The sequence below is a fragment of the Hipposideros armiger genome, unplaced genomic scaffold, assembly GCF_001890085.2.
Source record: "Hipposideros armiger isolate ML-2016 unplaced genomic scaffold, ASM189008v1 scaffold_138, whole genome shotgun sequence".
Classification (NCBI taxonomy): Eukaryota; Metazoa; Chordata; class Mammalia; order Chiroptera; family Hipposideridae; genus Hipposideros; species Hipposideros armiger.
Genome location: NW_017731488.1, coordinates 2,612,191 through 2,638,801, shown reverse-complemented (window position 1 = coordinate 2,638,801; position 26,611 = coordinate 2,612,191). Strand labels below are relative to the sequence as shown.

General features: G+C 45.5%; 1 protein-coding gene across 2 annotated transcripts in view; it reads right to left on the bottom strand.

Moving 5' to 3' along the window:
* Nucleotides 1-26,595, bottom strand: part of ARID1A (AT-rich interaction domain 1A) — a 69,830-nt gene extending 43,235 nt beyond the window's left edge. The window contains exon 1 of one of the 2 annotated variants that reach the window (XM_019650196.1): nt 25,063-26,595. In XM_019650196.1, coding sequence (XP_019505741.1) covers nt 25,063-26,187 — 1,125 coding nt within the window. In that variant the 5' untranslated portion in view covers nt 26,188-26,595. The remainder of the gene's footprint in view (nt 1-25,062) is intronic. The other variant, XM_019650197.1, reaches the window with a different exon arrangement.
* Between the last annotated feature and the right edge of the window lie 16 nt (nt 26,596-26,611).

The window sequence follows — 26,611 nt, the reverse complement described above, 5'->3', positions numbered from 1 at the left end:
AGGGTCACTTCTAGTTCTGTTATTTCACAATTAATAATTTATAATTTAAGATGTGTTAAACCGGGCCGGCCGAGTGGCGCGATGGTTAAGAACTCACTTGGGATGCCAGAGGGCCCCGGTTCGGATCCCACATATGAGGGCCAGTGACACTGCCCTCCACAGCTAAGATGCTGAACAACAGCTCAACCTGGAGCTGGGCTGCCATGAGTCGCCGGCGACGGCGTAGGCTGCAGCCCCTGTGGCAGTGGGTTGCCATGGGCTACAGTATGTAGCCAGCAGCCAGTGTGAGCGGCCAGCAGCCGCAGTGAGCAGCCATCCAGAAGCCGGCGACTGATCTGCCTCACTCGGGAAGAGCACAATGATGGTGCCAATTTGGGCCAGTGAAGCAACGTCCTCCACAACTAGACTGAAGAACAAAAAAGGACAGCAACCTGTCTGTTCCCCTCCCTCCAATTCCCCAGCGCTGTTCCCATTCCCCCAATAAAAATCTTTAAAAAAAAAAAAAAAAAAAAGATGTGTTAAACCTTAAAAATGACAAAATGGAGTGGGTGGGGCATTTAAACAACTGGTTCTCTGTATGTCTTTTTGGGATGGGGGTGGCATAGTACTATATAAGTGTTCTATAATAGAGGAAATCAAGTTGCCATGAGGAAAATGGATAAGAAAAAAAGCCACAGAGACTATTCTTCTAAATATCAAGAGGGAAAAAGCAGGGCCGACCCAGTGGCTCAGCTGGTTAAGAGCTTGCTTAGGAGCACCAGCTGAGCAGCAGGACTGCGGTTCGGATCCCACATTGAGGGCCAGTGACGCTCGCCCTCTACAGCTAAGATGATGAACAACAGCTCGACCTGGAGTTGGGCTGCTGTGAGTCGCGGGCAATGGTGTAGGCTGCAGCAGGGCTGCAGTGCGCTGCCGTGAGCTACATGAGTGGCTGGTAGCCAGCGTGAGCGGCTGGTAGCCAGTGTGAGCTACCGGGAGCTGTTGTGAGTGGCTGATCAACGATCAGCAACCAATTGCCTCACCCGGGAAGAGCGCAGTGATAATACCAACATGGGCCAGTGAAGCGACATCCTCCACAACTAGACTGAAGAACAAAACAGCAATTTGTCTACCTGTCTGTTCCCCTCCCCAAAACTCCCCAATAAAATCTTTAAAAAAAAAAGAGGGGAAAAAGCAGAAGTCAAGTTCTCTTAGGCTGCAGCTGAAATCTCAGCTAAAAAGGTAAGTGATGATGGGAGTACCTTGCAAGTTTCTAAACTACAATCATAGTAAAACCGTGTCCCAAATCACTACTACATGTCCATATTACTAAAGTGCTGTTTCCAATATAACTAAACAATTTTTGCCTAAATCCTGCCTCTGTATCAGAAGCTTCAATAATGTTCCCAATCATAATTTTGGAGCTACATGGACTCTTTTGGGACTGTTTAGGAAGTTCAAATTTGACAACTGGACTAGTAAGTAATAAATAGCATGTGGTCTTCCCTAGATACACCTGGCAATGGAGCCAAAACATCACCATTCTCTGCTGTGAAGATCTCAGGAGCTTACACAGGCCACATCATAATGAGAAGATATAATGAGGAAATCCTCATCGCATCCCAGACTGCAGCTGCTGTCCATGTGGCCTCCAGGTGAAGAGACTATGTTTGCTAAACAGAGACCAGCCCACTCTGAGTATCTCTGTCAGTCCAGGTCTCCCCACAACATATCGAGGGGCAGTTGTTACCATAGTTACCATGGAGCTTCTAGAGCAGTAGCTATTAATCAGAACTACAGATCAAAATTTTCTGTGAAGATTCACAAAGGCCTAGGCCTCTCCCTAGAGATTCCAATTTAGTGGGTCTGGAAGAGCTTGGGCTCCCCCCACCCCCACGCCCAGCCCCTGTGATCCTTAGGTGATTCTAATGCATACTAGCTGAGAACCAGTGATCTAGAGAAACACTATCCAATAAAATCTTCTATGAGGTGTGACTATTAAGAACTTGAAATACAGTTAGAGCAACTGAGGAAATGAATTATTTTTTATTTCATTTAAATTAAATCCAAATAACCACATGAGGCTAGTGGCTATCACACTGAACCACTCACAGCTCTAAACAATGTTCACAAATCATTTTTGTCTCTCCCTGTTCAACAACAGCTCCAAACTTCCTATGTACTAACCTGCTACATCCTGCACAGCATCGCACAGAAAAAGCAAAGAGCATAGCAAATCAATAGACTTGGGTTCAGATCCTAACTCTATCACTGTTTGACCCTGAACATATCAGTTTTTCATCTAAAATGCACATAACACATTTCACACAGCGACTGGTATTTAGAAGCCCAATAAATAGTAGGTATTATCAATAATGATAAACAGTACTTCTGCCTGGATCTAAAGCCCTCCACATCATGCTCAATTCTATACATTTTCAGTCACATGCCAAAGTTCCCACACACAGTACATGCCCAGCTCTATGCAATGATACATTGCAGGAACCCAACCCGTTCAACACAAAGCCACTCCCCAAATCTTCAGCACGCTCTGATCTCCCACATTTCCAAATGTCTTATTGTAAATTCAGTCAGAATCATAAGGTTTGGCACTTAGTTGTCCAGCTAACTGACAACATCTCTCAAGGCTAAGTTCTGGGAAGCCAGAGATAAGGTCTTTTATTTTCCAAGTCCCCCCTCCCAAAGACCCCCAGTACAGAGCTAGGGCTTAGTAACTTGAACATGTCAGGTTGCCATACTGCAAGAAGTAGGCAGGGGATACTATGCGGAGAAAGCCCAGATCACTGCAGCATAGGGAATATAGTCAACAATATTGTAATAACTATGTATAGTGCCAGGCGGGCACTAATCAGGCAGATCATTTCGTAAATTATATAAATGTCTAACCACTATGCTGCACACCCGAAACTAATATAAAATATTACTGAATGTCAACTATAATTTAAAATTTTTTAAATTAAAAAAAAACTTATATAGTCATTATTGTGAAATACAGGAATTAGACTACAAAAGAATTTGTTGGGCTGGCTGAGTGGTGCGCTGGTGAAGAGTTGGCTTGGGACGCCAGCTGTGAGCAGCAGGGCCCCGGTTCAGATCCCACATGTGGGCCAGTGACGCTGCGCCCTGTACAGCTAAGATGATGAACAATAGCTCCACCTGGAGCTGGGCTGCCTGAGTCGCCGGTGACGGCATAGGCTGCAGTGGGGCTGGCCAGCAGCCGGTGTGCGCTTTCGTGAGCTGCCGTCATAATGGCTGGCGAGCAACTGCCTCACCTGGGAAGAGCGCAATGATAATACCAACATGGGCCAGTGAAGCGACATCCTCCACAACTAGACTGAAGAACAAAAAGGACAGCAACTTGTCTGTTCTCCTTCCCCGATTCCTCAATGCTGTTGCTCTCCCCCAACTCCCCAATAAAATCTTAAAAAAAAAAAAAAAAAAAAAGAAAGAAGAATTTGTTGTAGCATAAATATTTTGGCAACTATTGAGGTTAAAGCATATTGAAATAGGAGTAAAGGGGGTTTCCTGTAATTCCATATGAAATACATTAAAATAACATTTCAGTTACACTTACACACACACACAGACACACAGACACACACACACACAAGCCCAGATCAAACGTTCTAACACAGGGCCAGGGAGCACACCCTAAACCAGGTTATGACTTTGAGGGCAAAAAAACAAGTGAATTGAACTGAAAGAGAAGAGGAGAGGGTGGAACAGCCAAGGGAGAACAAGCACACTTTTGAGAAGAATCTTATGTGCCAACCTATACCCAAGGTCTTCAAACTGTACAGGCACCCCCAAACACCCTGCTTAAAAACAAAAGACTATAAAGGCTAAAGGCAAGTTACCTTACCTTTTCCTCTCACACAGCAGGTGACCTGCACTCCCAGTAAAGGACAGCTACTTACATGGGGGCTAGTTAATAAAGGGTTCAATGATTCCTCCGTCAACTTTAGGAAATCTTTGCAGACCAAAAATAAACACAAGTCAAAGAAATTCTTACTCTAAAAGTAAAACTAAGACATTTCCTTTTCCTGGACATCAGATTGCTGACACCCCTCCCTTTATCAAAGGGTTTTAATCAACAGAATATGTAACTTAGCAAACTGAAATACATTCGGCTCCAACAATCTGATTACTCTGTTCTCATGTCAAAGTTAAACATCTGCTCATATCAGAAAGGGAGGTGGGCAGGGACCTAACTCACACTTCTGACATTTAAAACCATTGTGAAAGATTTGTGATTTGCAGTTATAGATAAAATGCCATCTTCCAATCTCTGGTAACAGAGAAGGGGCCTTAAATCTTCACTAATCAGTTTATTTGAAAGCAGCAACTTCAGACCAGAAAAATCCCTCTATACACAAGCCAGAAAAACCAGTATCATCAGCAGTCTGCAGGCACCAAGGAAAAGGCAACGATGGGAAACACCAAACCCTGGCTGCAAAAAGCCAGAGATTCCTCTCTGGGAAAGACGGAAAGGAAATCCTTTCAATGGGAAACCACAGGAGTAGATTACTGTGATTATACTTCAAAAGCAAAGGCTCTGCCATAAAGACACATAATTGAGAGGAAAATGCTGCCCCCTTGATCAGGGAAGTGGGGCCCCCTGCTATATACTCTCCTGCATTCATAAAAAATAAAAATAAAAAAAGGGGAAAAGAGCCATAAGAAAAGGCCCCATCTCCATCCACCACTTATCTCATTCCAGATCACTGGCCATGTTACAAACTGCCTGCCAAATGAAATGCATCAAAAGATGCAGTTTGGGGGCATCAAAGGCAAGGATGCCTTAGCATGCTGGTCCCTCTGAATATATTCAGAACAAACAGCTTGCAGACTAACCACTTGCATTGAGTTCTCCTGCTTCAAGCACATGGAATTGCAAGGCCCTCCAGACCAGTGGGCTAATGGAACCCCTTACAGCTTCTTACTGCACCAAGGAAAGCCATAACGACCCTCAGGGGTTGCTGAGGTATAAAGACTGAACTTCAAATTCTCCAACCTCTGACCATGACTGATTAATTGAAGAGAGCCCAGAAGAAAGAATCAGGAACTCAAACATCCCAGAAAGATACTTTCACCAAAATGCACCACACCATGTGATAGTCTATCAGGAAAGAGAAACTTCTTAATTTTCTTGAAATCCAAGTCCAACAAAGGAAAGCTCCAAGCTTCAGTCTCAAACCTAAGATGGAGAAAGGAAGTGACCAGGCAGCAACTCTAAGGAGCCAGATTTGGACTGGCAAGAACATGAGTCAAGAGGGATTGGCCAGGGCTGGAAAAGGTGTCCATTAGAAAGTTTTGACTACCACTTGTTCTGTCACCCTAAATGCCAACTAGTTGGAGCCAGTATAAACCTAGAACCATAATCTTGGATTTTGGACATTTACATATTACTCCTTAATCCTTGTGCTTTCAATTTATTCCTGGCCAGATTTGTTGTATGACTTTTAATAATAACAATTAAAAAAAAAGCATCCCTGGCTCTTTAACTGAAAGAACCCCCTAATTGATTCCCACAGTAATTAACCTGCATTTTACCTCAGAGAGCGGTAGTTAAGGAAGTCGGCACTGCTATTTATAACTCATCTCAAATTGAGGGCAGACTGCCTAAAATCTAACACATCCCAGCTGTACTCCTGTTTGAACTGGGGCCAAGGGAATTTTTTAAAGCAATCTTGGCACCGAATGAATGACACCAACAGTATGAGAGCGCGAGCGGTTGTGTTGTGGTGACGTAGCACTGGAGGTGGAATGGGAGGGGGCCAGTGTACTGTGATCCCTCTCGTGCACGCCTGCTGCTTGCTGAGTCCCAGTACAGTAAGCTGGGAACCGCCCACTGAGAGCCAAACACAGGAAAAGGCTTTTCCTGTAGAACGCCTTGAAGTGAGAAACACATGGCTAATCTGCATAAACGCGAAGCCACACCGCCCCTGCCAGGAAGGTTAGTGCTCCTAATCTCTGGCCATGAAGCTGGCTGCCTGGGAGGACTTGGACTGGCGCCTGATAACCCAGAAAGAGCCGAGAGAACAGATGGGTAAGGACCCCGGCAAGAAAACAGCCCCAGGTCACGTGACTCGCCACATGGCCCCGCCAGCACAAACTATTGTCTGGCTGCAGAGCTCCCATACAAAGGCACCAGGCCTCAGCTTCCTGTGATTACAGGGACAGGCGGCAGCTGTTGATCCAGTTCCCGTACCGGACCCTCCCCTGTTGAGAAGCATTCCAGGCAGGGACAAATATAAAAGTTAAGGCCTCTCCCAACCAACGTGCAAGCTCCACGTGGCCCCACTCACATCTTAAATGGACAGCAGACTTCCAGAAAAACCACCCTTTGGACCCTCACTCCTCCTGCACTTCATGGCTTTGAAGACTGGTCAAGGGCTCCTCCTACCCCAACTGAGGAGAAATTACCCAGAAACCTGCTTGTGTAGTTCTATCCCCAGACCCTGCCTCCTAAAACAAGGAGACTCCTTTCCCTTTGTTAAACAGTCATGTTTCCCCACCCAGGACAATAACAGATTCCTAGCCTCCTATTTGTCCTCACCAAAGACATCATTAAAGATTTTCTGAAGTTAAATTGATATTAAAATAAAAATGTCTCATCAGATATACCAACACCTGACCCAGGAAATCAAAGCCTATGATTTTTTTTTTTAACAGGAGTTTATTGGGGAACAGTGTGTTTTTCTCCAGGACCCATCAGCTCCAAGTCAAGTAGTTGTCTTCAATCTAGTTGTGGAGGGCGCAGCTCAGTGGCCCATGTGGGGATCGAACCAGCAATCTTGGTGTTATGAGCACTGTGCTCCAACCACCTGAGCTGACTGGCCACCCCTAGCCTATGATTCTTATCATTCATAACCTGAGAATTAAAGCCCAGTTTTCTACTTCACGAAAGATGGAAAATGATTCATTCTAGTTCTAGTTCATTCAAGTTCTAAACAAATTGGTCATCTGCTTATGGTGAGAGATTACCAACAAGTTTGCAATTACCACGCAAAAGAGACAGGTTTTGGGGTTTTTCCCCCCCAATTCTTTCAAAGTTCCATAAGTGTCCAAGTTAAATATAAATAAAAAATTCAAAGTCAATGAAAAGTTTTATCTACCCCATTCTGCTTACAGAAACAATTCTACAAGATCAGCACATTCCTTTTTAGAGACTTGGTAAGAGCCCATCCATTTCGAAGACATCAACCAAAGCACCAGCCTGACCAAACTCCTTGGAGGGACTGCAACAAGACATTAGACTTAGGACCTTCCAACCCGTACTGTCTCTGAAGTAATAGAGAGCAAGACAAGAGGCCTGGCTCTCTCCCAGGCTGAGTTATTTAGGCTGCTGTGCTCTATCTTTCCAGACCAGAAGATCTGAGAAAAACTCACTAAGGGTAGAAGAGACCAAAGGAGGAAGAGTCACTGAATCATCTAGCAAAACTCAGATTATGGGAGCCAACTGTACTAACCACCTCACAGCTGTCCACCCAAGAGGCATGCTAGAAAAACCACAACCAGGTGGCTGTTATTTCTTTATTTCATCTTTGGTCCCAGAAAGGGCCCTTCGAATACAGCTAGAGCACCAAACTAATGAATTCCCCAACAAATGATAAATTCCTTCTCCTCATCCAGAGCACTCTCATTAGCCACCTTTCAACAGAGAAAATGCTCTTCCAAAAATGATGAAGATAGCTTTTTCAGAAGACCAAACTTAACTAACTAGTATCTCCCAATTTCCAACAAAGTACAAAAGCTTGTAAGGAAATCACACAACTAAAGAAAGAATTCCTCTTCAGGTACTGCTTAAAACCCAGGGTTATTAAAAACAGTAATGCCCCAAGAAGATGATTCAACAGGAACTGAAAAACCACTTGATAAAATTAAACATCCCTTCTTTACAACTTTTTAATCTCAAGAGTAAGGCAGCAGTACAACATGGTGAAAAGAGTGCTAGACTGAGAGAGCACCTGGGTTCTGATTCCAGTTATCTGCAACTTCGCGGAGCATCACGCAAGGCACTAACCAGGCTTTACCTTAACGTTGTCAGCTGCACAATCGAACCCTGCCCTCCAGATTCGGAATCAGCAGCTCTGGGATGGGGCCAGGAATCTCCTCAGGCGATTCGCATGTCCAGTCTGGGAGCATTTGGGCTACATGGCCTCCCTCCAAAGCTCCTCCCATCTCCAGCACCTCAGATTCCCAGATTCCCGAATAAGCAGCATTCTCAAAGCCAAGCTTTCCCAAATTCCTATACACACCCAGTCCCTGATTTTCTTGTTCACCTGAGCACGTGTCACTAACACACTAGGTATGCTTTACTTACTTATCTTGTTCATTGTCTGTATCCTAGACTAGAATATAATGCTCTGGAGAGGAAGAGAATTGTGTGTAAAAATTTAAAAGTAGAAAGGGAAAAGAGACTGTGGAAGAGAAAGTGAAATTCTAGAGGTCTTGGAATTCCTAACCTCTTCCGTGCTGAGAGGAAATGCTTTGATTCTACATGGCCAGTCCCAGGCAAGGGTTAAGGGCTCTGCCCCCACAATGCCTTCAACTTCTCTGTCCCTTAGTTTCCACATCAACAGAATAGAGATAATAGTAGACCACCCTCAGGGTTGAATGAAATGTGTTAATACAAAACACTGTTTCCTCAAACCAACTGGACATGCTCCGGCCTCAGAACCTTTGTATTCACTGATCCTTCCACCTGGAATACTCTTTCTTATTCCCCTCCCAGATACCAGTATAGCTCCCTCTTTCATATCAAGCATCACTTCAATTTGGCCTTCCCTGGTGAACCCATCTAAAATTTCAATCCTGCACACTTCTTATACCTGGTCCCTAATTAACTTTTTCTCCTGAGCATGTATCACTAGCATACTATATAGTTTATTTATTTATCTTGTTTAATGTCTATATCCTAGACTTGAATATATAAGCTCTAGGAAGTAGGTATGTGTCTGTATGTGTCTGACTGCTGTATCTTCCATCACCCAAAATGTTAGCTAGTGTCTCATCCTACACAAGTCCCAAATTCCTAGCAATAAAACTCAGAAACCAGAATAATAGTTAAGGTCTGGTCCCATATACTCAATACCAGAAATCCAGAGTGGTAAACTACAAGTTAACCAGCAATCAAATAAGGCTATGCTTTTAAGAAAAGGAAAAAAGCATAGGCTTTGTTTTTGACACTCCTTTGAGTGACTTCATCCCTTAGCACAAGAACCATCTGTAAAATGGGAATTTAAAAACTTCCTAACAAAGATATGAGATACTTCAAATAATTAGTACGTGAAATGCTTTTTATAGTACCAGTTCGTAATAGACATTACATTCTACACTCCACCCTCAATAGGAGAAAAAGCAGAATGGGATTGAAAGCAGTTTCAAAATACCTACTTAAAAAACAAGAACAGGGCCGGCCGAGTGGCGCGTTGGTTAAGAGTTGGCTTGGGACGCCAGCTCTGAGCAGCAGGGCCCCGGTTCGGATGCCACATGAAGGCCAGTGATGCTGCGCCCTCTACAGCTAAGATGGTGAACAACAGCTCGACCTGGAGCTGGGCTGCCAGGAGTCGCCAACAATGGCATAAGCTGCAGCCTCTGCTGCAGTGGGCTGCCATGAGCTACTGTGAGTGGCTGGCAGCCAACATGAGGGGGCTGGCAGCTGGCGTGAGCTGCCGTGAGCTGCTGTCCAATGGTTGGTGAGCGACTGCCTCACCCAGGAAGAGCACAATGATAATACCAACATGAGCCAGTGAAGCAACGTCCTCCACAACTAGACTGAAGAACAAAAGGACAGCAATTTGTCTGTTCCCCTCCCGCAACTCCTCAATAAAATCTTAAAAAACAAACAGGGCCAGCCGAGTGGCGCGTTGGTTAAGAGTTGGCTTGGGACGCCAGCTCTGAGCAGCAGGGCCCCGGTTCGGATGCCACATGAAGGCCAGTGATGCTGCGCCCTCTACAGCTAAGATGGTGAACAACAGCTCGACCTGGAGCTGGGATGCCATGAGTCGCCGGCGACGGCGTAGGCTGCAGTCCCTGTGGCAGTGGGTTGCCATGGGCTACTGTGTGTAGCCAGCAGCCAGCGTGAGCGGCCAGCAGCCAGCGTGAGCGGCCAGCAGCCGTAGTGAGCGGCCGTCCAGAAGCCGGCGACTGATCTGCCTCGCCCGGGAAAAGCGTAATGATGGTGCCAACTTGGGCCAGTGAAGCAACGCCCTCCACAACTAGACTGAAGAACAAAAGGAAAGCAACTTGTCTGTTCCCCTTCTCTCAATTCCCCAGCGCTGTTCCCATCCCCCAATTCCCCAATAAATATCTTTAAAAACAAAAACAAAAACAAACCAAGAACACAACACATGAGGCACCAAAAGGATTGACCAGTCCAATTTTCAAGCTCCACCTACTTTCAGTCTGTTCTCCCAAAGGAATCTGTTCAATAGCTCCTTCCAAGAATCCTGACACTGTAACCCAATAATTTTCACCCAGGGCAATACTAACTCCTGAGAAGTATTTAAAATAATGTATGAAAGCACCTCTTTTGGCCATCACAGCAACTGTGATGTTACTGGCATTTCTTGCCTGAGAAGCAGAATGCAAAATGTCCTGCAATGTACCTCCACACAAAGAGCCTCGCTAAGAAACAATGGCCTCTAGCCCATTAGAATCCACTAGAGGTTAACGGACTCAAGTCCAATCTCAGATGGAGAATTTCCTGTAACATTTGACCCTGAGCAGTTAAGGGAAAAAAGCGACCAGCACCCATCCCAAGAGCCTAAGAGTACAAAACTATCCACTAGCCAAGGTAATCATACATAAAAATTTACTTTAAAAAATAGTTGGTGGGCCGGCCGAGTGGCACGTTAGTGAAGAGCTGGCTTGGGACTCCAGAGGGCCCCGGTTCGGATCCCACATATGAGGGCCAGTGACACTGCCCTCTACAGCTAACATGCTGAACAACAGCTCGACCTGGAGCTGGGCTGCCGTGAGTTGCCGGCGATGGCGTAGGCTGCAGCGGGTTGCCATGGGCTACCGTGTGTAGCCAGCAGCCAGCGTGAGCGGCCAGCAGCCGTCCAGAAGCCAGTGACTGATCTGCCTCACCCGGGACGAGCGCAATGATGGTGCCAACTTGGGCCAGTGAAGCAACGTCCTCTACAACTAGACTGAAGAACAAAAGGGCAGCAACTTGTCTGTTCCCCATCCCCCAATTCCCCAACAAAAATCTAAAAAAAAAAAAAAGTTGTAAGATAATTTAATGAAGGTAGTACTTCTCCAGTGTATTTATAGAATTATAATTACATACTTATTTGTGATTATTTACTTAAATCTTTCCCCACTAGAAAGTATTCCATGAGCGGCAGGAATTATGAATCGTATGTTCACAACACAGTGCCTAACACACTGTAGAAGCTCAGTAAGTATTTACTGCATTACTGTAAGCAACTGACACATGATAGGGACTCACAGGTTTTTCAAAAAGAAGTATTGCCGTACTGGCAAGTCCCAAGTAGTGTATGCTTTAGACAACATATCCGCAAAAGGACTGGGCAATTAAGTGAATTTCAAAAAGTTCTTATCCTGAATATTCTCAAGAAATAGGAATGTGATCAGAGTCTAGGAAATCTTGATGGTATGCAAGAAAGGTAGGTTGGTATACTGCATCCAGTACATGCTCAATAATTAAAAGCTCAATAACGTACAGATCTTGTTACCCACATGAGGTGGTACAGGTTGACACCAGAAAAAGGTACTTCCTCCCATAAACCATCCTTTGGTGCTTCAACTAGGGAAAGGACCTTAGTGCGGATGGATTACAAACCCAACTGAGCGGGGCAGTTTTTTAAGACATTTTCTGTCCTGCTTATTTGCCATTCATTGTTAAGTGATAAAATACACTTAAGGAATACATATAAAAGCAAGGGTCATGTAACCTTACAGAGCATCACCCAGGAGGGTGCATACCAACTTTTTAATAGAGACACTTCCAAATCACACCTACTTCTTCTGACCTAGTTTCTAAAATACTCCTCCCTCTTCCCTATTAAACTGCTTTGCAGATACTGCTCAAAAACAAACAAAAAAGGCAAGGCAAAAGAAACCTGCTCCTAAATCATAAAACTTTAAGGCCTCATTTATTTTCTCCTTAAAAAAACTCTCATTTTGCCTATTCCTTTTATTTCATCTGTTAAGTCCAAACCTGGACTGGTCTTGCAGGGGTTATAAGAAGATCCTAAATTTCTCTAAGTGCACAGTTCTATGTCCTGCCAGTTTTTCCTTCTATACTAAAAAAGGTATCTGTGACACATCACTGAACTGTAGGAACTTGATTTACATGCAGTCAGGGATTCCATTTATAGTGCTTTCATTGATTGTCATCAATCCAATCAAGTCAGGTCTTTTGATAAAGACACTCAGAAGCAGCAGCAATGCCACTGTGTTTATTTCATTAATTCCTAAGACTGCCTTGGACCCCTTTACAAAAATGCCAATCTTTCACCTGGTCCCCCTAAGTCCACTCTGAACTATAGCAGGCACATTTAAGTTAAAGAATGGCTCAGGGCACAGCCAACCTTCTAAAGACTATACAGGTGCCTCCAAATCCTCAGGCTTCTTAAAAGCCAGCAATTCCCTGAATGAAAAGCCAGAGTCCTGTAAATTTTCCAGTTCTTTTCAAAGCTCCAAAAGTATATTGGTATCAACCTCCTCTACAACACTGTCCACACAAATGTGCAGGAGACCCTGGCTTCATCATCATTTATACCAGAAACACATGGGACCAGACCCAAGTTACCAGCTGTCTTTTCTGAAACTTATTTGTCTCTCGTCTTTATTTGCTATCTCTGGCCAGTATAATGAAATTGGGATGGATACTTGGCATGCTAAGCTATGGAAATCTAGCTAAAATGTCTCTCTCCCCCCACTCCCAGCCCACAAGTCTGTTTTGGCTCACACACTCTTTTGAGATTGTCTTACTCAAAGGCACACAGAATTTCCCTTTGGTGAATGTCTGTGTGTGTGTGTGGGGGGGGCACCCAGCTATCTCAATCTCACTTTATTTTAACCCAAAATACTATAATGCGACCACATATTGGTCACTTGAGGTTTTCTGTAGGGTTTTAAAGAAGCCAATTCAAAGCTGCACTGGGAAAGCAAAGGATTCAAATCACAGACTAGAAAGAAAAACAAGAATGTTACAAATCTGCCCCAGGCCAAAAGAGCCCTAAAAACAGATTAAGAAGAGAGCTAAGCCAACAGTCTCCACACCAAAGACAACAAAGCAGAAAAGGATAGAGATAGGGCTCATTAGGAAACTTCTGGTTATTAGTTAATTAGAGAAAGGCACTTTATGCCAGGAGTTAGCCAGGCCATTCCAACAGAGGTAAGCAGATACCAGGAATCTTCACTGAATGATATGGATCTGAAAGTGGTATAAATTGTGTCTCCAGTCCTGAAAGGAGGCATTTTACCAGCTGTGGTGTGGTAAAGTTACTGAGGTCTCCATGTTCTTTGCAATTCTACTAAAGTTAGATGCCAAAAGAGAATGAACAAGGAAAGGGAAAAAAAAAAAACAAGAATAGGAAAAATAAAGGTAAAAGTCAGAAGGATGATAAAGTGAGTTTAAAACACACAAAACACACACAAAGAACAAAAGAATCCCTACTAAAGCACTTGCCTATCCATACAAATATCAAAATCACAGATGAAAGTGTCAGCATACTGCCTCCTGGAAGCTTCTGTCTCCATCGTAGTCAGATCACAGTGATCACAACAGCTTCATTTCTCAGGCAGGAGGAAAAAGAGTTCTGGTACAAGGAAACTTGTTTTTAATGGGAAGGATACAGAAACTACACTGGGTTTTCAGAAAGCCCAGGTGAACTAGAACATTGGTTCTCTCACTGGTCTCTGCATTGTTAATGTTTACTACGACCATCTCTGTAACTTCCATTTCTGTGTCAAACACAATTCTCATTTAAGTCATACAACGGGGACAGGTCTTGGCTCAAATGTTCACTCCTCAGAGAGACCTCATCTACTTCAGAGATGGGACGACTTGTCAGGAGCCTATTTAGAGGATTTATTTGCTAGGACTTCACAAGGGACACAAAGAAAGGAATCACAACAAAACTCAAGAGTGGCCACTGGGATGCAGGGGGTGAGAGAAGCCTACTGAGAGATCACCAGGTCACCAAAGGCCCTGTTCTCAGATCAGCTGGCCATCATGAGCAGAAGGGACATTTTGATATTTATTTAATGCTCCAATACTGGCCGTCAAGTAGCATTTTCAAGACTCACTTCCTTAGGTAGTTTAATCAACTGGTCATACTTGGAGAACACCATAGGTTACCATCCTAAAATGATCTTTTCCACCTTCCAAACAACCAAAACCACAGATTCAGATTATCCTCATGCTGTGTCACTAAAGAGATAAGAGAAAGAAGAATGAAAGGCAGCAAGTCCCCAAGTCCTACAAATAAACAGACTTGTTTTGTCACTAGAGTATTTAATTATTGTGTAGTAGGAGATCCACCTCATAAGTATTTTCTTTCTTCTCCCCCAACCTCAAGCACTTTTAACCTTTTCTCCATCCGATTACACTTTGACATCATGGGAGGGGCAGATACATTTGAAACATTAGCCTATGGTGTAATTTGGAAGAAGCGCCTCAGGGAATTCGGATATACTCTGTAGCCCAGTTGAGCATAAATCCAGTAGTTCTCAAACTTGAGCTTGCATCACAAAGACCTAGAGGGCTTATTCAAACACTGAGCCAGGGTTTTGAATTCAATAGGTCTGACTGAGTATTTAAATTTCTATACAGGACCCAGGTAATGCTGATGGTTAGGGACCACATTGAGAATCACTGTACTAATCTAGCTCTCAAATGAGAACATTAATATAACTCAGAGGTAGCTAAAAACTATGGCTTTTAATTTAGTGGAGACCAATACTGTCTGTAACCACTCAGTTCTACTCCCTCTCAAGCAGGGGCCTCTACCAACCAGGAGTCATGTTTGAATTTTATTTAATAACAGTACTTTCACATATCTTATTTAATATTTACCACAGCATACAACGTAGGTATTTTTCCTCATATAATTGAGGCTACAGATTCAGAAAAGTTAAATGACTTGACTAAAGTCACACAGCCTAAGGGAACTTTAAACCTCAGTTTTAGAGCTGACTGTGCTATGAAACTTTGTGTGTGGCACTCAACTTTTATGTTTTCACTTTCCCCAACTGGAAAATTAAGACAATAATCCCGGGCTCCCCAGTGAGTGCTCCAAGTTATAGAAAGTAAAATCACTCTACAAATATTTTCATAAAGCAAGTTACTCTTGCTTAGATCAAAGCAAATGACTCTATCTTTGAGCCTGAATCTCACTCCCAGCCTCTCTCCCCAAGAGCCCTCCCAAGAAAGGAGCTGAGGACCAAATGCTGCCAATTCTCACCACTGGGATCACATGGCCATTCATCAGAAACCTAAATAAAATCCTAAATGGAAGAGACGTATGGGACAAAAATCTAGGCATAATGTCAAACTGTAATTGAAGGCTTTTCAGTCTTTCACCCCATTTAAGAGTTCCAGGCTATTGCAAAAATAATGTCCCAATAAGACTTAGTGCTCGAATAATTTATTCTAGAGCAGCAATTTTTGTAGTTTATAGTGTTATAGTTCTGGAGAGAATCACACAAACCTTGATTCAAATCCAAACTCTACCTCCTTTTACTAGCTATTTGCCCTAGGGCAAATTTCTTAGCCTATCCCTGACCCAGGACAAAGCTGTGGATAAACTACCTATGAGAATTGTTCCCCAAATTCTTTATAAAATAGTTATCTGTAGCAGCCCAGATTCCTAACCAGGTAAAAAATTAGAAGTCTGGAGATGAAAGGCAGGTTTATCCAAATCTGAATTATCAAGAGTTTCACACTCCTAAACTAATGCTGGACCAACTCATGAACTCCACCACCTTAGGACCAGAACTGAAAACTGCCCAAAGGGCAAGCGAGAAAGCCATCTGTATTTGCCAGAGAAGACATAGTGAGAAACAGCAACTAATTCCCAGCATTCTTGCTCAGATGACTTGTTCTCTAAGGACAACAGAAAGCCATAATCAGGTATACCCAAGAGAGAGGGGAAATCACTGGGCAAGAAGAGCCCAAAGACATGTCTGTTTCCTCCAAAAGGAAGCACCCAGAACCATGTAGCCTTTAATCATCCACCACGAGGCTGAACTCACACTCTTCCTAAAAGTCAAAGTACACCAGGCACAAATCAGTTGAGAGTAAACAGCTGGACCCAGAAGCACTCATGCCCGGCAAGCAAGTTATGACCTACCTCAAAGAAAACAGGAGGCAAAATAAAAAGCACCAAGCACACAGCAAATGCATTTTTAAATGATATCACATCAACCCCTAAAATCCCCTGCTGCCGTCATGCTCATGCTAGATCTTGAGGGGGGAGTTCCTTTTAACAGAGCTGTCTATAAATAAGCAAGCTGAAAGCTAACAAGTTTAAGAGGGAAAAGCATACAAAAATCTTGGCTGCTAGTGATGAGCCACAGAAAATCATGAATGTGCCTGTGCCAAGAGAGGAGAAAGTCTAATATCTAACACTGCAGACTTGGGAGCCCAGAAGCAACGACGAAGCCATAAGGAAGCCCAAATGCAAGAGAAAAAAAGCACATGGCACATTTCCTCTTCATATGGGTGGCAATTTCAAGCAGCACTCTTGGCCAGCAGAGCACATAGCCCCAGTGCCCAAAGCCCTTTAGTATTTCATATCAACATTAACTTCCAGGAGGGCGACAAAAATCTGTCCTGGATTACTGGGTGATTTCTAATATGTACCATAACCAACACTAAGTCAACATTTTAGGGATCAAATGTCCTACTCTGCAGCATGTTGGAATGCATTCTTGGCATCAGACTTCTTCCCATTGCAGTACACCCTTAGAAAATGCAGAAGCCACTGGGAAATAAAGATTCAACCTGTCCCAAGACCATCTTCTAGTATGCACAAATGACTAAGAAAAGCAAATAAAAGTTCACTCAGATGTCCCTTCACATTCAATAAAAACTATTCCATCCATTTAAATAGGGGGAAAAGTGATTGCAGGGAAGAGCAGTCAAGGCTGTAAAGTCAACATTCACCCTAACATGGATTCCTCTAAAACCTGGGATTGACTAAGGAGTTTATCTCAAAGCCGCTATATACCTGCTGTCCATGGCAGATGAACCATTGTGCCCAATGCTGAGTTACCGGTAACTTGCTTTTGCAAAATGCCAGAATGTCAAGACAAAAGAAGTTGGAAGATATTTCTAACCTGAAATCTGTAGTCAACACTCCATATTCTATACTGGAACAGGGTAACCCATCCTTCTCTCCAGGTGGAAGCACTGTAGTAGCCTGGCACTGGACATTCCATGCATCTCCAGCTGTTAAAGCATCCACTTACAGCCCTTGAAAAGTACCAGAAATCATGTGTGGTCCAATCTCACATGGACCAGCAGGTAAAGAGAAACCCAAATCACTACATGTCAGAGACTCCCATAAGAAATAAGCAAATATTTGCAGCATTTATGAGCTTTGTGGCCACAGCCAACCTAATCAAAAACAATATTAAAGGCTATTTCTGTGAACAGATGGGCAAACTGCAGAAGTGCAGGCTTACCCACCCATTAACACTCAATGTAAGGCCTGATACAAGCAACTCAGCTTGAGCTCAGCTCCCAGCTCTTCAGAAATAACAGCAACCCAAGAGTCCTGACAGGTACCTCATGCCTCTTGTTTTAAGAAAGGTCAACTCGGCAAAACAAACAAACAAACAAAAAACCCAGGCTCTCCAACCAAAGCTGAACAACCACCACTGCAGAGTTGTCCAGGGCACACAACTCTAAAGGTGACATGACCTTCCAAACCCAAAATTACTACAAAAGAGCCCCTGAAGTGGCCGAGAACTTGGCAGATTGTACTAAAGGCCCCACATAACCACTAAGATCCTGGAACCACTCTCTTTCATGGAATTTTATGGTTATAGTCCAGTCTCAAAGTCACTGGAATGAGACAACTACTGGTCTGTGGATGGATGTATAATCTGGATTCTATAAAGCCCATAGAACTCAGAGCAGCATTATGAAAAAGCAAATTAAATTAATATTTTAACTTTCCCCTTCTTGCACATTTAGCTTCACAAATCACTGCCTCTGAAAAGCTGTCCCAAGGTAACGTGTCTAACTCTGTTCCTTATTCTCATATTCCTTCAGCCCATAGGTTGGTCTCTATCCATTTATAAAACCTTGCTTTATAAGTTTTCCAGACGCATGCACATAAGCATGCTTCCCCAAGAAACTAAATTCCTCTGAAACAAAGATTGCCTCTATCTTTTCATTTTTAAGTCCCTTCTTAGTATCTAATTGGTATGTTCACAAACAGCAATTTCCTGCCTCCATTTGAATCTCCAGGTCTCCCTAAGCTATATATCATGCTCTCAGCAACAAGTCTGAAGTTCTAATACCCTTACCACCACCATATCGCGAAAGGCCACAGCAACCATGTCAGTGTCAACCCAAATTTGTGTATTTTGTTTCAAAACAAGCTGATAAGCTTTGGTAAGTTAGCTGAATCTAAAAATTATGGTCAGGGTCATAATTACATTCATATTCCCTATTACAATGCTAGGACTCTGGTCACAAAACACTTCATGCGAAGAAAACTGGTGTCAAAGTCAGTGGATTAAGTTTAAAAAGAGACTTTGAGAAGGTCAACCTGGTCATCTCGCAAGACTACCAAAGCAGAGTATACAGGCAGACAGGTTAAGATACTGTACTTCCAAAATAACTTCATAAAAAAGTGTTTCATTAACGGAACCCAAAAATGTTTTTAATCCTAAAATGGCAACTTCAAAAACAAAGACTGGGGCCGGACTAGTGGCGCATTGGTGAAGAGTTGGCTTGGGACACCAGCTCTGAGCAGCAGGGCCCTGGTTCAGATCCCACATGCGGGCCAGTGACGCTGCGCCCTCTACAGCTAAGATGGTGAACAACAGCTCGACCTGGAGCTGGGCTGCCCTGAGTCGCCTGCGATGGGGTAGGCTGCAGTGGGGCTGGCTGGCAGCTGGCGTGAGCTTTTGTGAGCTGCCAAGAGCCGCCATGAGAAGCCATCCAGTAGCCGGCGACCGATCTGCCTCACCTGGGAAGAGCACAATGATAATACCAACATGGGGCAGTGAAGCAACATCCTCCACAACTAGACTGAAGAACAAAAGGACAGCAACTTGTCTGTTCCCCTCCCCCAATTCCCCAAATCTTAAAAAAAAAACAAAAAACAAAGACTGAATCTACCCACACAACCCTTCAAGCAGGATTTACTGAGTCCCCAAACATTTGGACTTTGTACTGACCCAGGAACCTAGGAGTATTAATTTTAATATACATGTAAGTGATGCACAGAAGGAGTCCAGTAAAAACTTAGGAGTAAACCCCTGGGAGGGGGCTTATAATCCTGAGCGCCACAGCAGAACAGAGTAGACAACGCTGAAGTTGCAGTATCTTTTTTTCTACTTTCCGGTATTCCAAAAATGCAAACCCAACCCTAAAAACATCTCACCAAACTACAAAACCTTTCTGAAAGGACAAGGTTTTAAAACTCAAAGTGTCATACACCAAGCTTTTGGAACACACTTACCTCACTATTGAAACTTAGGGCCTTGTTTCCAAACTTCTGTTTTCATTCTGGAATTGTAATTGATTTTGAACAAGGTTCCACATGCCCTGAACTTAGCATGGAGCCAGGGTCACAGAAGCTTCTCCTTCAAGGGCAGCATCTTTTCACTTCAAAATTCGTTTAGATCATCTCCCTTCATCTCCGAGCTCTCCACCACCACCCCCTGCACTACCCTCTTCCATATTCCCATGTCTTTTTCTCTGGTGTTATTTTATTGCACCACATGAGAAGAGACTAGCATTATCTTTGCTTGAAAACTGTTTATTAATTTGCCTGTCAAACATTCTATAGAGCCGTTCACATCTTACTACAGAAACCTCCTGGGTACATATTGACAGCTCAGCAAGTATTTACACAAAGCTCTGAAACATTTGGTTCTTCAGAGGGGAAGAAGCTGCTGCGTCAAGCAGAGAATTATCAAACACCTTTCCCTCTACCTTCTTCCCTCTTTTATAAAGGGAAGCTTCCTTCTAGCACACCTCTAATATGCCTAAATTACACTTTTAAACTACTAAGACAGGAGGAGAAAGCATGGAACTTCAGGTGTGCTAAGAGAAAAGAAAGAACAGCATTTTTAGGACCACTTGCAAACCACATCACATAGTTTAAAAAACAAGGGTATGAGAAAAGGCAATACACCTATGAAACTGACCCTGAGACGCTTAGCTTTTCCTGTTCCACTCTCAGGAACTTTTGCTCCTCTCAGAAAAACTTACAGGGCAAGTTCAGGCAATCAGATTACAACCAACTGCCCAAACCAGACCTAGACCTGCCCAAACACCAAAAGAGTCTAGAGAGCTTAATGCTACCTCTTCCCACCTTCCTATCCCACCCCACCTCCCAAAGCAGTGTTAAATGTTGAATTTATGCATATCCACTCCCCACCCCACCCCTAATCTATCCCCCAAATCCCCTCTTGGAGATTTTGAAGCAACTACAATATTTTTCAAGCCTTGCTTTAATGAAGTTTGCCTAACTTTTCAATTACTATTTAGTGTTTTTAAACCACCAGCCAGGTGGAATGACTAATGACAAACAGATTAACAATTTAAAGGCAAAACAGTCTGGTAGGGCTTTTTCTGCAAAGGGCTACAGACCACCATGGCACCCAGATGTTCAGAGCTTGTTCTTGTAAATCCTCAGAAGAAAACAGCTTTGAGTTCCTTGAGCCCAGGGTTAAAAAGATGGTCTCAAGACCCCTACCTATAAATGTACAGGAAGATGCTGCCCTCATAATGACCCAGGGATGGAAGCACAGAAAAATGTGTAGCATCAGAGATGGTCATGCAGTCCACCAATTTTTTACTGAAGAGAAAATGAAACAGAGAAGGCAAATGACTTGCTCAAAGTCACACAGCTTAATTCACAGCTGCATGTGGGACCAAAGCCGCCTCCTCCTGAGTCTTGTGCTCTTGACCCCTCACCAATGTGCCACATACAACTTGATGCGCAACAGTAATGATAATAACCAATCTAAACAAGGTAAAACCCAGAAATAAAAGTCAAGGGAATCAGGACTCCATTGCAGAGACCAAGTTATCCTAGCTCACTGGCAGGAAAAACTATTCAGTGACAATTTATTTTGAATGCCATATTTTAACCATATTTGCATGCTTCAGTTGCTTCTATTATAGAACTTTGGGATTTGAAACTAATCAATCAATACAAAGGGGGGGGGAAGATAGGAAGGGGCTCTAACCATTACTTTGTTAGTCTATTTCCACATCTTTTAAGAAGTTCATTAACCTCTTTGCAAAAGGTCTAGTGTAGATATCATACCCTATAGGAGTCAATCCAACATATGAATGTTTAATGCAATCCAAGACATCTTGTTACAGCAGGTGCCACTTGTCATGGTTACTATGTCATACACAAAGGAAGGAACCTAAAAAAGCCCTCACAGGGCCCAATACAAAGAAGCCAACCTTGGTCCTAGCTGCTTTCTCTTTTCTTTCACTACCACCCCAAGCCCCATCAACCCCAGTTCTCTCATGGACAGTTCAGAAACATGAAGCCCCCACAACTAAGTGCCATCTCAGTGTGGTTTTCCTGGTCCCTCCTACTTGAGAGAGCTCCAAGAGTCCTGTATTTCAGCCAGCCCAGAGTTTCTGCCAGTAGGCATTCCCATCATTAAGCCCACGATTCCTGTATTTGTTACCCAGTAGTTGGAAATAACATTTGATATTTCCATAGCAGGAACTAACAGCCAAACTTCTACAATCAAATCCAGCTTGATTCTGGACTACATATTCTATTTCATTTTTTACTTTGATGAGCTGGTACTACTCTCAAGGTACTACAGCTAGAAGCATCCCAAGTAAAAAGCTCAGGTGACCAAAAAGTATTTCATCAGTAGCAGGATTCAACACCTTGAGACACAGTACTTATTGATGGAAAGATAAAGAAAGCCTCTGTAAAAGACATAGCCACAATACACACACTTACCTACTCATTCATTATTTCATAAAGACGGAGTCAAATGAGAACACTACCACCTTAGCTGTCAATCAAATTTCTGCAAAATACTCATAATCCAAGACTGAGTTAGGGAAATAAGGAGACAGAGCAAGACCCTATTACTTAAAAATGCTTACTAGGGTATCATGGTCTGACAAGAACTTTATCCTCACATAGCAAAGAGGAATTCAGAACAAACTCTACCTACCTACAACCCTCATCTAGACTACACACTTGAAACAGCCCATAAAACTGGAAGTTGTACTGTCTCTTCCACAAGTGTATGCTCACCAGCTCAATCTCTGGGTCTCAGGGTAGCAGACAACTGAACTGAAACCCAATAGGAATCTACAGTGTGTGAAGTGCCAGGTCTGGTGATGTTAAAAGGAAATCAGAAAATTCACCCCAAAGCAGCATAGACAAGCTTCCAAATAGAGACTGTATCTCTATTTTCCTACCATCTACTCAGCACAGAGCACACAGTACCTAGCACATAGAAAGTCCTCAAATATTTGTTTAATGACTGAAGAACAGAAATCACTATACAGTAAGTTGGTTTGATTCCCCCCTGCCCCCCAAAAAACACGTTTGCCTGAATATCTCCAAACCAGCAGAATTCAACTTAATTTTCGCTTTTAAATGAGCCTGACTTGCTACCCCAAATTATTTGCTCTAAGTTTAAGAAAGGTAAATCTCTCACCCGCCCCCCCACAAAAGAAGGCATGAAGGGAAAGAGGTGTAGACTATAGAATGACCCAGAGACAAGAGAATGCTGTTTTCTAAGACAAAAAAACTTATCCTCCAGACACTAGAAATCCAATAAAAAATTCCCCTATTTCTTGCCCAGATGTACATCATGGAAGACATGGAGTCAAGGCACAGAGCTCTAAACCTGCCATCTAACACAACTATTTTCAAAATTCCCCGATCAGTGAAAGAGTAGAAAAGCAGTTCTAGGATGGGGAGGGAATACAGCTAATAAGGCCGCATAAGTGAACAAAATCTAGTACCACAAAGGTGTAACTGAGTACTGCTGGGAGGGGTACTATGCAGGGAGCTTTTGGAGCTTTTTTCCTCCTCTTTGAAAAGGTACATGACTCCGTAAAATATCCAATATTTCTGACCAAAGCACTGTAAACAGAACATGAAGAGGGAAAAAGAGCAAAATAAAAGAGAATGCATAAAAAAGTACCTAAAAGTTGTAATTTCTAAGCAAATCTTAAATATCACTATAGGTCCTATCTTTCTTGGAATATGGGGGGGCGGGGGGGGGGGCGGGGAGAACATACCTTAAAATGCAAAGGAAAAATTGGTCGACCTCTATTTTAAAGCTCTAAAATGACGACAAAATAGAAAACTAGTCTTTTTGATATTCCAGGAACAAATGATAAACTTCAACAAACCAAGCCTTTAGCATAAAGTCCCTCTCAAGATCATGAAAGATGTCAGCTTCCCTTTAAATTGAACTGCTCTACCAAAATTCAATTAACAAAAGAGTGTTAACAAGATTCAACATGTAAACAAAGAATAAGCCAGCCTTCCTTAAAACAGAACTCTTGAACCTAATATGAAATTCTCTGAAGGCTTCCAGTTTTTAAAAACAACAACAAAAAGTTTCCTATTACCCCCTCCCATAAAGACCCCACATTTGCCACTCAATAAAAAACCCAGTAAGATAATTTCAATTCTACAAAGTGAACAGGGTCAAAATTACTCAAGACAAATGGATCTTCAGAGCCATCAAAGAAGTCATTTATACCATCAGAAAAGTCACAAAACAAACAGCAAGCCCATTGTAGAAAAAAACCCAGCTACTGTTCTGACAACACAGAATCTATTTCAGGCTGCATAAAACATAACAAGCAAAATAAATCCAAGGTACAAGCAAAATGCCACTGCCTCCTCTTTTGTTTCAGGCACAATGTAACAAGGGCAGCCTGTCTGGGGCTCTGCTCCTGCTGATACAGTATTGCTGCTTAAACCTCCCTCCTCAAGGTCACAGCCAATTTCAGCTCTGGAATAAAAGGCAGATAGTGGCAGCGATGGTTTGGGTTATCACTGGCAGAAAAGCAGAGTGTAAAAGTTTATGAGCTCATCAGGATTGTTGTACCATTACATCAGAGGCAATTATAAATGGCCAAGAGCAGGAGATGGGGAGCCAATCAGATCACAGATAGGATGTCAACCTAAGACCAACTGTCTCCTGGCTTTGACAGAAGGATTTTACCTCCATAATTCAAATCCCAAACCAAAGCAATCTGCACTTACTACTCCAATCACTCAGCTGTTTACCAGCACTTCCAGAGAGAAGCCCAGGCCACTGGGCCGAAGGAGACTAAGACAGGAGATGGCCCGGGCTGCCCTGGGTGAATCGCGGCCGGCCTCTAGCTGCCCCCAAGCAGGCCCCTGCCCTCCCTCGAGGTCCCCCCGAGTCCAAGGGGCCCCTCCTTAAAAGCACAGATGGGGGACGGCCTGGAGGAAGGCAGGGGGAGCAGAGAGGAGTGGCAGGTGAGCAAAGAACTGTCCACTCAACACCTGAGCTCCTAACACTGCCTGCACCTCTAACCTGAGCCCCCAGCACCCCCTCACCCCGGACCAGGCCCCTTCCCCGCACCCCCTTGAAGATCCCCCGAGTTCAAAGGGACCAGGGGAGGAGAAGAGGAGCAGACACCTCAGGGAAAGCCCCACACAAAGGCTGAAGGAGGGAAGGAAAGGAAGGCAGACAGGCAGCCATTTTAAGAGAGAAGAGCCAGACAATGGCAGCTCCCCCAGCAGTGGGGGCCCCGGACTGGGGGTAGCCCACGGCTGTGGCCTAGTCCCCGCAGCCGCCACCCTCTCCCCGGACCCCGCTCGCCCCCAGGCCCCTCCCCATTCAGCTGTGTACCTGCGGGGTCCGGGCGAGCGGCTGCCCCCCGCCGCCGCTGCTCCCGGGGCTCATGGGCGCGTGGTGGCTCCTTTGTTGGGCCCCTCCCGAGGCAGCTGCCGCCGCCGCCGCTGCCGCCGCAGCCCCCCAGCACTGCGAGGCCATGTCCGCTGGGCCCTTGCCTGCGCCCCCGTCCTGGGGCCCGCCGCCGTAGTCGCCCCCGGGGTAGCCCTGGTAGCCCCGGGCCGAGCTGGGCGATGTGAGCAGTTGGTTGAGGGTGGGGGTGGCGGTGGGCTGGGGGGTTCCCCCGCCGGCCGCTGAGGGGCCGCCTCCCCCCATGGCCCCGAAGCGCTGCTGAGCGAAGGACGAAGACGACGAGGAGGCGGCGGCGCTGGAGGAGGGAGGCGGCTTGGAGCCGGCGGCCGCCGCCGCGCCGGAGCCCGGAGTGCCACCTCTCGGGGAGCTCAGCGCGTAGGCCTGGGGGGGCGGGGGGTAGGCGCTGCGGTTGGGGTAGTAGGAGTTGTACTGGTGGTTAGGGAAGCCGTGGTCGTGCGAGTTCTGCTGGGGCCCCGTGTAGGGCTCCAGGCCCCCGCCGCCGCCGCCGCTCTGCAGCGCTGCCAGGCCAGGGCTTTGTTGTCCGCCATGTTGTTGGTGGAAGACGGCGGCCGCCGCGGCGGCGACGGCAGACGGGCTCCGGCCGTAGGTTTGCCCGAAGCCGTAGGCTGGGGGCGGCAAGGCGGCCGCGGCTGAGTGAGGAGGCGCCCCCACCCCATCGCTGCTGCTGCTGCCGCCGCCGCCGCCGCCGCCGGGCGGCTCCGTGAGGTTATTGTTCAGGGCGGGCCTAGGGCCCGCGTTCCCGTTCGAGTTCTTCAGGTCCGGCTCCGCGCCGGGCCCGCCGCCGCCACCCCCATTGCTCTCGGCCCCGTCCTGCAGCTCCTTTCCCAGCGGCTGCGGCGGCCCCACGGCGGGGCCCTCGCTTTCCTGGCCGGTGGCTGCCTTCATTTCCCCGCGCTCGACCGCTGCCGCTGCCGCCGCCTCGCCCCCCGCCTCCTCCCGCTGCTGCTGCTCCGCTTTCTTCAGCTCCGAGGGCGGCGGCGGCGGGTTGCCCAGGCTGCTGGCGGCGGCGGGGGCGACCTGCGCGGCCATGATCCCCGCTGTCTCGTCCGCGGAGAGACCCGGCCCTGTCTTCGTCTTCTCCCCCCCTCCCACCCCGCCCCGGGGCCGAGTCCCCCGGGCTGCCCTCCCCACCCGCCCGGGCGGGCCTCGCGGGGCTCCGCTGCTGAGCTGCGCTCGCTCGCTCACTCCTCTCCCCCCCGCCCCGCCGGCTCAGGCTCCGGGCTGGCGGCGGCGGAGGAGGAGGAGGCGGCGGCGGCCGAGGCGCCGGCGGCTCAGCTGCTCCCGGCTCTGTAGGCTCGGGACCCGGCTCTCCCGGCTCATTCCCCCCAAGCCCTTGCCTGGGAATGAGGGGGGCGGTGGAGGCTCCGCTCCCCAGGGCCTGGCCCCGCTGTGACTCTCCGCTTTCTGCTGCCGGAGAAAGGAGGAGGGAGGGAGGGAGGGAGGGAGGCGAGGG